This window comes from Oncorhynchus mykiss, chromosome 23, assembly GCF_057628025.1.
Source record: "Oncorhynchus mykiss isolate SJ-2025 chromosome 23, ASM5762802v1, whole genome shotgun sequence".
Lineage (NCBI taxonomy): Eukaryota > Metazoa > Chordata > Actinopteri > Salmoniformes > Salmonidae > Oncorhynchus > Oncorhynchus mykiss.
The window spans coordinates 34440156-34451940 of NC_143044.1; the positions used below are offsets into that span (position 1 = coordinate 34440156).

General features: G+C 40.8%; 1 protein-coding gene across 1 annotated transcript; it reads right to left on the reverse strand.

Moving 5' to 3' along the window:
* Positions 1-3388: 3388 nt before the first annotated feature.
* On the reverse strand, positions 3389-8413 carry LOC149972573 (dual specificity protein phosphatase 13A). Its single transcript, XM_090217360.1, has 3 exons — positions 7757-8413; positions 7213-7430; positions 3389-6791 (listed from the first exon to the last, which is right to left on the reverse strand). Exons 1-3 carry the CDS (start codon positions 7903-7905, stop codon positions 6586-6588), a joined length of 573 nt encoding a protein of 190 aa, XP_090073486.1. The 5' UTR covers positions 7906-8413; the 3' UTR covers positions 3389-6585.
* Between the last annotated feature and the right edge of the window lie 3372 nt (positions 8414-11785).

Below are 11785 nucleotides of genomic sequence, written 5' to 3' on the forward strand. Positions count from 1 at the left end.
GGGACGGAGATTTGTCTTCCAACAAGACAATGATCCAAAACATAAAGCAAAATCTACAATGGAATGGTTCAAAAATAAACATATCCAGGTGTTAGAATGGCCAAGTCAAAGTCCAGACCTGAATCCAATTGAGAATCTGTGGAAAGAACTGAAAACTGCTGTTCACAAATGCTCTCCATCCAACCTCACTGAGCTCGAGCTGTTTTGCAAGGAGGAATGGGAAAAAAATGTCAGTCTCTCGATGTGCAAAACTGATAGAGACATACCCCAAGCGACTTACAGCTGTAATCGCAGCAAAAGGTGGCGCTACAAAGTATTAACTTAAGGGGGCTGAATAATTTTGCACGCCCAATTTGTCAGTTTTTGATTTGTTAAAAAAGTTTGAAATATCCAATAAATGTCGTTCCACTTCATGATTGTGTCCCACTTGTTGTTGATTCTTCACAAAAAAATACAGTTTTATATCTTTATGTTTGAAGCCTGAAATGTGGCAAAAGGTCGCAAAGTTCAAGGGGGCCGAATACTTTCGCAAGGCAATGTATGTTTGTTTTAAGGTAGTTTATCCATAAGAAAGTTAATTGACATTTATTTTCACTTGATGTAAATATCAACTTTCTCTTTTAAGCTTCTTCATTTCATACTGATAAAAATGTAAATTCCTTGGGAAAAAAACTATTATAAAAAATTCTGAAATTACTCACTCTCCTGCATTTTTTTACATTTGGTCCATTTTCAATTATTATTATTTTTTTTCCAGATGTATTTGTCACATGCTTCTTAAACAACAGGTGTAGACTAATAGTGAAATGCTTACTGACAGGCCTTCCCAACAATGCAGAGAGAGAAAAAACAAGAAATAGTAGAAAAATAATAACACAAGGAATAAATACACAATGAGTAACAATAACTTGGCTATATACGTGGGGTACCAGTTCCCGAGTCGATGTGCAGGGGTACGAGGTAATTGACATAGATACTGTATGCACTAATAGGTAGGGGATAAAGTGACTCGTATAGATAAAACAGTAGCAGCAGTGTATTTTATGAGATAAAAAGAGTTAATGCAGATATTCCGGGTAGCTATTGGATAACTTTTTAACTAAGTATTTAGCAGTCTTATAGCTTGAAGGTAGAAGCTGTTCAGGGTCCTGTTTGTTCAGGACTTGCATCGGTACCACTTGCCGTCCGGTAGCAAAGAGAACGGTCTATGACTTGGGTGGCTGGAGTCTTTGACAATTTGTAGTGTCTTCCACTGACACCGCCTGGTATAGAGGTCCTGGATGGCAGGGAGCTTGGCCCCAGTGGTGTACTGGGCCATACGCACTACCCTCTGTAGCGCCTTGCAGTTGGATGCCTTGCAGTGGCCATGCCAAGCGATGATGCAGTCAGTCTAGATGCTCTCAATGGTGCAGCTGTGTAATTTTTTGAGGATCTGAGGGCTCACGGCAAATCTTTTCAGCCTCCTTAAGGGGAAGAGCCATTGTTGTGCCCTCTTCAGGACTGTTTTGATGTGTGGACCATAATAGTTCCTTAGTGATGTAGACACAGAAGAAGTTGAAGCTCTCGACCTGATACACAATAGTCCTGTCGATGTGGATGGGGGCATGCTCGGCCCTCTATTTCCTGTAGTCCACGATCAGCTCCTTTATCTAGCTGACGTTGAGGGAGAAGTTGTTGTCCTGGCACCACACTGTCAGGTCCACACTGTCAGGTCTCTGACCTCCTCCCTGTAGGCTGTCTCATCGTTATCGGTGATCAGGCCTACCACCGTTGTGTCATCTGCAAACTTAATGATGGTGTTGGAGTAATGCGCGGCCACGCAGTCGTGGGTGAACAGGGACTACTGGAGGGGACTAAGCACGTACCCATGAGGGGCTCCCGTGTTGAGGCTCAGCGTGGTGGATGTTGCCTACCATCTGGTTGTTGTTTTGTGTTGGTATTAATTGACTGATGATAGTTCTTAACATAGTCCAGCTCAGCACTATTTTGTCTTGGACAAGGCTTATTACTTAGGCTGTGATTCAATCCGATCAGCTGTAGATCCGCATTGTAGCTTACTTGAAATTGAAAGGTAATTTCTGATTGAGCCGACATATACAGCTTGGGAAAAAAAGGTGCGTAGCCCACAAAGCGTGAACTATTGGTGCTGTGAAAGGGGCAATCCCAAGATTCAAGTTGGGCCTTCTGCGCACCAAAACAATTCTAGAAATGTCTGAACTTCTCATCTCTACAGATATCAGATCTAGGTCCATCAGCAATATCAGGAAGTTCCTGTTAGGGTAAATGACTCTCTTCTGGACTACTTTCGGAAGGGCACGATGGAGAGAGATGTGATGATACAACGTGAGGTACGCCAACACTAAGGTAGACGATCTGCTCATACCCATAATACAATGCATGAGAACCTTCCTTGGAGAGGAGAAGATGAGAAGAGCAGAGAAAACAATGTGATGGAGAGGGATTAGTGAGAGGCCTCCGTCTTATTAATATCATACATGACTGCCCGTCTCAACTTGTGGCATTTCTATTCCTTTCAGAGAGCTAAATATAGGGTCCACAATTCATTGCCTTTGCTCATTTAAGGTCCCTTTGCAGAGAGAGAGAGGCTGCCTGGCTGTCACATAAATCCCATACTTCCTGTCCTCTGGTGAAGAGGCTCTCTGAGAGGAGCCAGTGTCATTCTGCAAGGTAAGACTTTTGGAAGTAGTTAATGTATAACTATTTAATGTGCTTTCCAAGGACTGTGGGACTGGGTTGAGGTCCTTTTGACAAATCCAGATGTAGTTCTAAAATACATGTTGCACGTGGAAGTTATCTTTATTAGTCTGCCTGTAAAGATATCCAATGTAGTATTAATGATTATTGACGAATATAACTTATAAATGCCTCGTGAGCTTAGTTTAACTGTATTATCCAAAATATAACTTATTTTACTCCCATGTTTGTAAACATTGTAAATGTAAACAAAGAGTGTATAGCCTCACAACATGCTTACAACTATAAAACTAGCTCTGTCTATTAATTTGAGTGATTCAATTTCTCCAGCTTTTTTACTAAAACAATGGTGGGTGGCAGCCGACTCTTGGCATTGGGCATGCTGATCTTATTTTTTTTTTCATATTTTTTTTTACCCATCCACCACACCCCCTCTTCGGAGAACACCTATCTTTTTAGTTTTTTACAGATTTTCTGATACATATACATATATTTTACATATACATTTACATTTTACATACACATTTTGCATACACATTTTACATACAGTGGGGCAAAAAAGTATTTAGTCAGCCACCAGTTGTGCAAGTTCTCCCACTTAAAAATATGAGAGAGGTACACTTCAACTATGACAGACAAAATGAGGGGAAAAAATCCAGAAAATCACATTGTAGGATTTTTTATGAATTTATTTGAAAATGGTGGAAAATAAGTATTTGGTCAATAACAAAAGTTTATCTCAATACTTTGTTATTACCCTTTGTTGGCAATGACAGAGGTCAAACATTTTCTGTAAGTCTTCACAAGGTTTTCACACACTGTTGCTGGTATTTTGGCCCATTCCAAATAAAATGAAATATTGCTCATGATGCATAAAAGGAGTTGTCTGGACTAGGCAGCACCATTAGTAAGTAAGTAAACTGTGATAAGACTAAAGAGTTAATCAATGTTATTTTTCCATAAATAGACAAGTATTTACCTCTCCAAGGTTGCAGAATCTTATCTATTTTTGCAAACTTTCTATTGAAATTGATTGTGGTAAATTAATTTATGTTTTGAGATGTGAATACCAAGTATGTCTACTTCACTATCCGCCCTTTATATTGGTAAACTACAAGGTAGTGTAAACACTGTCTTTTAACAATTCAATACGAAATAAGGTGCACTTGATCAAGATCTTCAATGAGACTGTGCAGGGATCCAGATTGCAGACTTTAGAAAAACTTGAGCCACCGGCATACATTGACACTTTTGTTTTTATCCCCTGGATTTCTATCCCCTTGATGTTCTTATTGGAACTAATTTTAATAGCTAGCATTTCAATGGCCATAATAAATAGATATGGAGACAACGGACTGTCTTGTTTTACTCCTCTTAAAAGCTCAATACTTTCTGAGAAGTAACCATTATTTACTATTTTACCCCTGGGGTTGCTGTACATAACCTTAACCCATTGTATAAGCGATTCACTGAAATTAATGTAATCCAGGCATTTATACATACATTCTAGTCGTACTTTATCAAATGCCTTTTCAAAATCTGCTATGAAGACCAGGCCTGGTATCTTTGATGTTTCATAATGTTCAATTGTTTCAAGTAATTGTCTTATATTATCTCCAATATATCATCCATGTAAAGAAATATATATTTGGTAAACCCTTTTATATTCTATGTGCTATGCATTTCACCAGAATTTTCGTATCACAACATTGAAGTGTAAAATGCCTCCAATTTTTTTAATGGACTGGATCTTTATACTTACCACATGGGTCCTTTTTCAGTAGTAATGAAATCAGGCATTCTTGTTGAGTACCTGAAAGTCTACCATATTTATAGGAGTAACAAAAAAGGTCTGAAAAAACTCTACTGGTATACCATCAAACCCTGGTGTTTTTCCAGACTGAGAATACAGTTGAAGTCAGAAGTATACATAAACCTTAGCCAAATATATTTAAACTCAGTTTTTCCAAAATTCCTGACAATTAATCCAAGTAAAAATTCCCTGTTTTAGGTCAGTTAGGATCACCACTTTATTTTAAGAATGTGACATGTAAGAATAATAGCAGAGAGAATCATTTATTTTAGCTTTTATTTATTTAATTGCATTACCAGTGTGTCAGAAGTTTACAAACACTCAATTAGTATTTGGTAACATTGCCCTTAAATGGTTTAACTTCGGTCATAAGTTTCGGGAAGCCTTTCACAAGCTTCCCACAATAAGTTGGGTGAATTTTGGCCCATTCCTCCTGACAGAGCTGCTGTAACTGAGTCAGGTTTGTAGACCTCCCTGCTCGCACACGCTTTTTCAGAATTGCCCACAAATTTTATATGGGATAGAGGTCAGGGATTTGTGATGGCCACTCCAATAACTTGATTTTGTTGCCTTTAAGCCATTTTGCCACAACTTTGGAAGTATGCTTGGGGTCATTGTCCATTTGGAAGACCCATTTGCGACCAAGCTTTAACACCCTGACTGATGTCTTGAGATGTTGATTCAATATCTCTGTATAATTTCCTGCCTCATGATGCCATCTATTTTGTGAAGTGCACCAGTCCCTCCTGCAGCAAAGCACCCCCACAACATGATGCTGACACCCCCGTGCTTGATGGTTGGGATGGTGTTCTTTGGCTTGCAAGCCTCCCCGTTTTTCCTCCAAACATAACGATGGTCATTATGGCCAAACAGTTCTATTTTTGTTTCATCAGACAAGAGGACATTTCTCCAAAAAGTACAATGTTTGTCCCCATGTGCCGTTGCAATGGAGGTTTTATGGCGGTTTTGGAGCAGTGGCTTCCTCCTTGCTGAGCAGCCTTTCAGGTTATGTCGAAATAGGACTCGTTTTACTGTGGATATAGATAATTTTGTACTTGTTTCCTCCAGCATCTTCACAAGGTCCTTTGCTGATGTTCTGGGATTCATTTGCACTTTTCGTATCAAAGTACGTTCATCTCTAGGAGACAGAACACGTCTCCTTCCTGAGCGGTATGACGGCTGCGTGGTCTAATGGTGTTTATACTTGCGTACTATTGTTTGTACAGATGAACATGGTACCTTCAGGCGTTTGGAAATTGCTCCCAAGAATGAACCAGACTTGTGGGGGTCTACAATTTTTTTTCTGAGGCCTTGGCTGATTTCTTTTGATTTTCCCATGATGTCAAGCAAAGAGGCACTAAGTTTAAATGGAGGCCTTGAAATACATCCACAGTTGAACCTCCAATTGACTCAAATTATGTCAATTAGCCTATCAGACGCTTCTAAAGCCATTACATAATTTTCTGGAATTTTCCAAGCAACAAGTTTTAATGACTCCAACCTAAGTGTATGTAAACCTCCGACTTCAACTATATTTAATTGCTTCAAAAAGTTCCTCCTCTGTAAATTGGAACTGTGATTCTGCCTTTAACACCACTCTGGGGGTGCATCCCAAATGGGCACAATTTTTGACCAGGACCAGGGCCCTGATCAAAAGTAGTGCAGTATATAGGGAATAGGGTGCCATTTGGGACTCACCGTGAGAATGTTAATTCAATAAACTACAAACAGAGATTAAGCACTGATCATTTTACACATCATTATGGACAAATGTTGGACAAGTGCAAATGTTTTCTACAGTATACAGTAGTGTTGGCAGGAACAGAAAGACATTTGTGACACAGTGCTGCCTATTTATTGTAAGTCAATCAAATATAATATATTAAAAAGCCAAACAAACTATTTTATTTCCAGTGAAATGTCAACAGTCAAAATAAGAAATCGAATTGCCTTGTGCAGACAGAGCTTATTAAGGAATTGACATTTCATCAGTTTAAAAGGGTTGACTTTTAGTATCTAAGTGATCTTTGTAGTATAATGTTGACCTGTCTTCATATTCACCTCTTCTCCTGTTTCTTTGTGTGCAGTTTCTTATCCAACGCTCTGAGTTGTTTTAGGAATCCTGTATTTGGAAAGATCCACCTGTGCTCTTTGACCTTTGTGATGGCATCTAGCAAGGAGTAGTGGTGATGGATCATCAAGTAGGCCAGCACCAGAGAAGCAGACCTACTCACACCTACAGCACAGTGGACCAGGATCCTGGCTGTGGACGAGGGAAAAAAAGTTTAATAAAATGTATTTGGGTAAAAACATATACAGCAAGATGTACATTGTATCCTCAGATGATAGCACTTCAAAGTATTAATTAAAGGGGTCCATCTGATCAAAAACACATTCCTTACACCAAGACACTTCAACAGGTGACTATCTCGGAAAATAAAGGAAAAGGAGAATTCTGTTTCTGCATAGATCTGATTATTTAATTAACTGGGTATACAGAAAGGCTTACATTTTGGCGTAAAACTGATATTGTGAGACATACTTTATGGGACAGTTTTCCGAGAGACAGATTAAGAATAAACCTTTGAGTCCAAGATTAGGTTTAATCTGTGTTTGTGAAACCGGCCCTATATGCAAAATCTAATGACTGTAAACTACTAAATGGGATGGCTATGCTTGCCTACCGTCTGCTGTGTTTAGTGCATCTTGGATGTAATCGGCAGAGGAATAGAAATACAGTGAAATGTCAAAAGATGGTGAATCGTCAGCAGGCACTCCATGGTAGTCCACTGTTGACCCGTAGAAAGTGTGGCTCCCTAGGCAGTGCTGCCTCCCATGGGCAGCATTCAGGACATGAGTGATTCCAAGTTTCCATATGCTGTATCGATCATTGGCTACAGACCTGCAGAAAAAAAACTGAATCTCATATATTTCTTTCATAGTATGTCCTTCCGAAATCCCTTGTAAACATTGAGAGAAACATTAAAATAATTGCAATAAGCTGTGTAATAATAAAATGTAATTTACCAGAGTCGTTTATCCAAAGTGGCTTACAATTATGTGTGCATCCATTCTTTTACATATGGGTGGTCCCAGAAATCGAACCCACTATACTGCCTTTGCAAGCCCATGCTCTACCAACTAAGCTACAAATAAGATTGTTATTCACATGCAATTCAGTTAGCTTGCAAAGGGCAATTTGTGAAGGAATAATACTGCATGACTTACATGTCCCCAATGAAAAGGTTAGTCCAAACTTCATCCACTGGGTTGCCAAATCTTTTGCCACCAAAGAGAATTTTCACCAAGTCCTTCACAGATGGAGTGTCAGAGGAGGAACCACATCCTTCCTGAACAGTTGTTGACACCTTGGACATGACTGTCCTCTCAGTGCTGGACAATGGACATCATTTTTTACAATAATACCATATCAATGGTCTGACTTGCCTGAGTCCAATGTTCCCTCTAACTGTGCGTGCACGGTCACGCAGCTCCTCTTACACACAGAATAATTGCCAGCCAACAGAGACGCAGAATGACGTTCACTAGAGTTGCCCCATTAGTTTACACTATCTTCCCATAAACATATCAACATTTCTCTTAGAATGTGGGAACTGTGATCGAATCAAAATAAAATCAGTTCCTTTCAATGCAACAAAACAAATCGAACTTTACAAGATCGAGTCGTGGTAGGTATTGTGCATCTGAGGATAATTACTCTGACTTGCGATCTTTCAGAGCGCAGAGCCACGTTTACAGTAGCCACCACGTGTGCACATTTCTTGATGATTTGCTAGTTAGCAAGTTATTAACCAAGTTATAGCTTATTTTGGTAAGCAATGTGGGGGTGATTGCTTCCTAGTTCCATTTCTAGGCTTCATGTGCGCGTTAGGTAAGGATCTTTTTTTGTCTTAAAGAGGCAGTGTTGTATTTTGAGACAAGCTTGAATATGCAAAGAGGCCAGGAGGCAGAGAGTAGCCTGCATTTCTGTCTGATTCTCTGTATGGTAATAACAATGATAATAATGAATTGTATTTTGTAAAGTGGTTTCTTGCATCATACAATACAACACAATGTTCAGTCACCTATTTGGACAATGGTGTTTACAAAAAATATATATCTGGTAACTTGAGCTTTTGGACAGTTAGAAATCTGTCCTACAGGTTATATTAGAAGGATGAGTGGCTTAAAAGGTGACTGTCAAGCCCTTTTATAGTGGAGAGGAAAACCGGCCTTATGCAAAGTCTAATGACAGTAAAATACTAAGTGGGATGGCTATGCTTACCTAACACCTGCTGTGTTTAGTGCATCTTGGATGTAATTGGCAGAGGAATAGAAATACGGTGAAATGTCAAAAGATGGTGAATCATCAGTAGGCACTCCATGGTAGTCCACTGTTGACCCGTAGAAAACATGGCTCCATAGGCAGTGCTGCCTCCTATGGGCAGCGTTCAAGACATGAGTGATTCCAAGTTTCCATGTGCTGTATTGACCATTTGGGTGCCAGGACAGAGAAAAGCTTGGACTGGGCTGAGTGGGAGCTGTCCTCCCGTAAGGGTGGGAAGGCCAAGAGACCTGAGGTGGCAGAACGGAGTGTTCGGGTTGGGGTGTAGGGTTTGAGCATAGCCTGAAGGTAGGGAGGGGCAGTTCCTCTTGCTGTTCCGTAGGTAAGCACCATGGTCTCGTAGTGGATGCAAGCTTTGACTGGAAGCCAGTGGAGTCTTCGGAGGAGTGGGGTGACATGAGAGAACTTGGGAAGGTTGAAAAACAAGGGGGCTGCAGCGTTCTGGATAAATTGCAGGGGTTTGATGACACAAGTTGGGAGCCCAGCCAACATTGAGTTGCAGTAGTCCAGACCAGAGAGGACAAGTGCCTGGATTAGGACTTGCGCCGCTTCTTGTGTGAGGTAGGGTTGTACTCTATGGATGTTGTAGAGCATGAACCTGCAGGACCAGGTCACTACTTTAATGTTTGGAGAGAACGACAGGGTGTTGTCCAGGGTCACGCCAATGTTCTTTGTACTCTAGTAGGGAGACACTGTGGAGTAGTCAACCGTAATGGAGAGGTATTTGAGCAGGCAGGCCTTCCCCGGGGGGAAGAGCAGTTCCGTCCTGTTGAGGTTGAGCTTGAGGCGGTCGGCAGACGTCCAAGTTGAGATATCTGCCAGTCACGCAGATATGCTTGTCACCACTGAGGGAAGGTAAAAAGTAGTTGAGTGTCATCCACATAGCAATGATAGTAGAGACCATGTGAGGATATAACAGAGCTGAGGGACTTGGTGTATAGAGAGAAGAGGAGAGGGCCTAGAACCGAGCCCTGGCGGACACCGAGCCGTGGTGCAGACGCAGATCCTTTCCTCGTCACCTGGTAGGAGCAGCTTGTCAGGTAGGATGCAATCCAAGAGTGTGCAGAGCCCGAGATGACCAGCCCTGAGAGGGTGGAGAGGAGGATCTGATGGTTCACGGTGTCGAAGGCAGCGGATAGATCTAGGAGGATGAGAACAGAGGAGTGCCATTCATCCTCCGCCATCACCTCATGTTTCAGCATGTTTTTTAAAAAATAGATAGATTTAGAGTTAGATCAACTTAGATTTTTTGGCATGGACATATACAGGATGCTACCCGAAACAACATAACCTTCACTCCAAATCAAAACTCCAAACCTACTACCTGATTTTGGACGGAATTACCTGGAAAGCTTCCTACACCCATGTATTATTATTCCCAAACTATACAGCAAATGCTCTGGCAAACAAACAGAAACCTGAAAACACCATCCAACCTGGAACTGAGTAAGTAATGCTTAGCCTGAAGCAATTTTTTACTTTCAAAAGCCAAGAAGAAAAATACATTACAATTATATATTTTACTTTATAAGGACTGAATGCTAAGGCTACCAAGCTTGTGAAGGCTACCAAGCCCCCCCTTCCTTTGCTCACCTCCATCACACAGGCATTGTTGGGGCAAGTGACTCTGAACTTACAATGGCTAGTCCCAAGTCGTTATATATTTTTGGTTTTTTTCTTGTGCATTTTGCTATAACTTTGTTATAACTTTGTTCGACAAGACAGATCTTCCAAAGGTGTGGGAGTGGCAATCTTTACCAAGGATCACCTTCAGTGCTCAGTTGTCTCCACCAAGTCTGTCTCCAAACAATTGTATTTGCTGGTATCAAGTATTAAACTTTCAAATAGCTCTTTGTTGACTGTTGCTGGGTGCTATCGTCCTTTTCTGTAATGACCTTAGTGATCACTGTTTTACAGCCTGTGTTCGTAATGGCTGTGAAACAACGTGTCCAGTTTGTCTTAGACGCTTGCTAAAACACTTTAATGAGCAAGCCTTCCTTCATGAACTGGCCTCTGTAAAATGGTATAGAATCAGCGTGATCCCCTCTGTCAAAGAAGCTTGGACCTTCTTTTTTTAAATTTTCAGTGGTATTGTTAACGAACACGCCCCAATAAAGAAAATTATAATTAAAAACAGGTTCAGCCCCTGGTTCAACTATGATCTTGCAGAGTTACTACACCTCAAGAATCGCATTTGGCGAAAGGCTCGGCACACACATACTCAGGCTGACTGGCTCTCGTTCAGGCAAATGAGAAATAAGTGCACTCAGGCTATCCAGAAGGCCAAAGTTAGTTACTTTAAGGAGCAGTTCTGTCTCTGTGGGTCTAACCCCAAGAAGTTCTGGAAAACGGTTAAAGACCTGGAGAATAAACCTTCCTCCTCACAGCTGCCTATGTTGATGATGTGGTTGTTACTGACAAGAGGCACATGGCTGAGCTCTTTAATCACCACTTCATTAAGTCAGGATTCCTATTTGACTCAGCCATGCCTCCTTGCCCGTCACATCAGGTGGATTAACAACAAGCTAACCTGTGTTTTGGTATATTGCACTTGTGATTTCATGAAAATTTCATATTTTTAGTAATTTCATTTGAATTTGGCGCTCTGCAATTCAGCGGGTGTTTACGAAAATGATGCGCCAAGAAGTTAACCTTGTTTTGATCACCTCCAAAAGAAAGGGCATTTGGTTTGGTAACAAGAATGCCCCTCTCCCCACAGGTGTGATTACTACGTCTAAGGGTTAAGAGCTTGAGGTAGTCACCTCATACAAGTATTTGGGAGTATGGCTAGATGTCCTTCTCTCAGCACATATCAAAGCTGCAGGCTAAAGTTAAATATAGACTTGGTTTCCTCTATCGTAATCACTCCTCTTTCACCCCAGCTGCCAAACTAACCCAGATTCAGATGACCA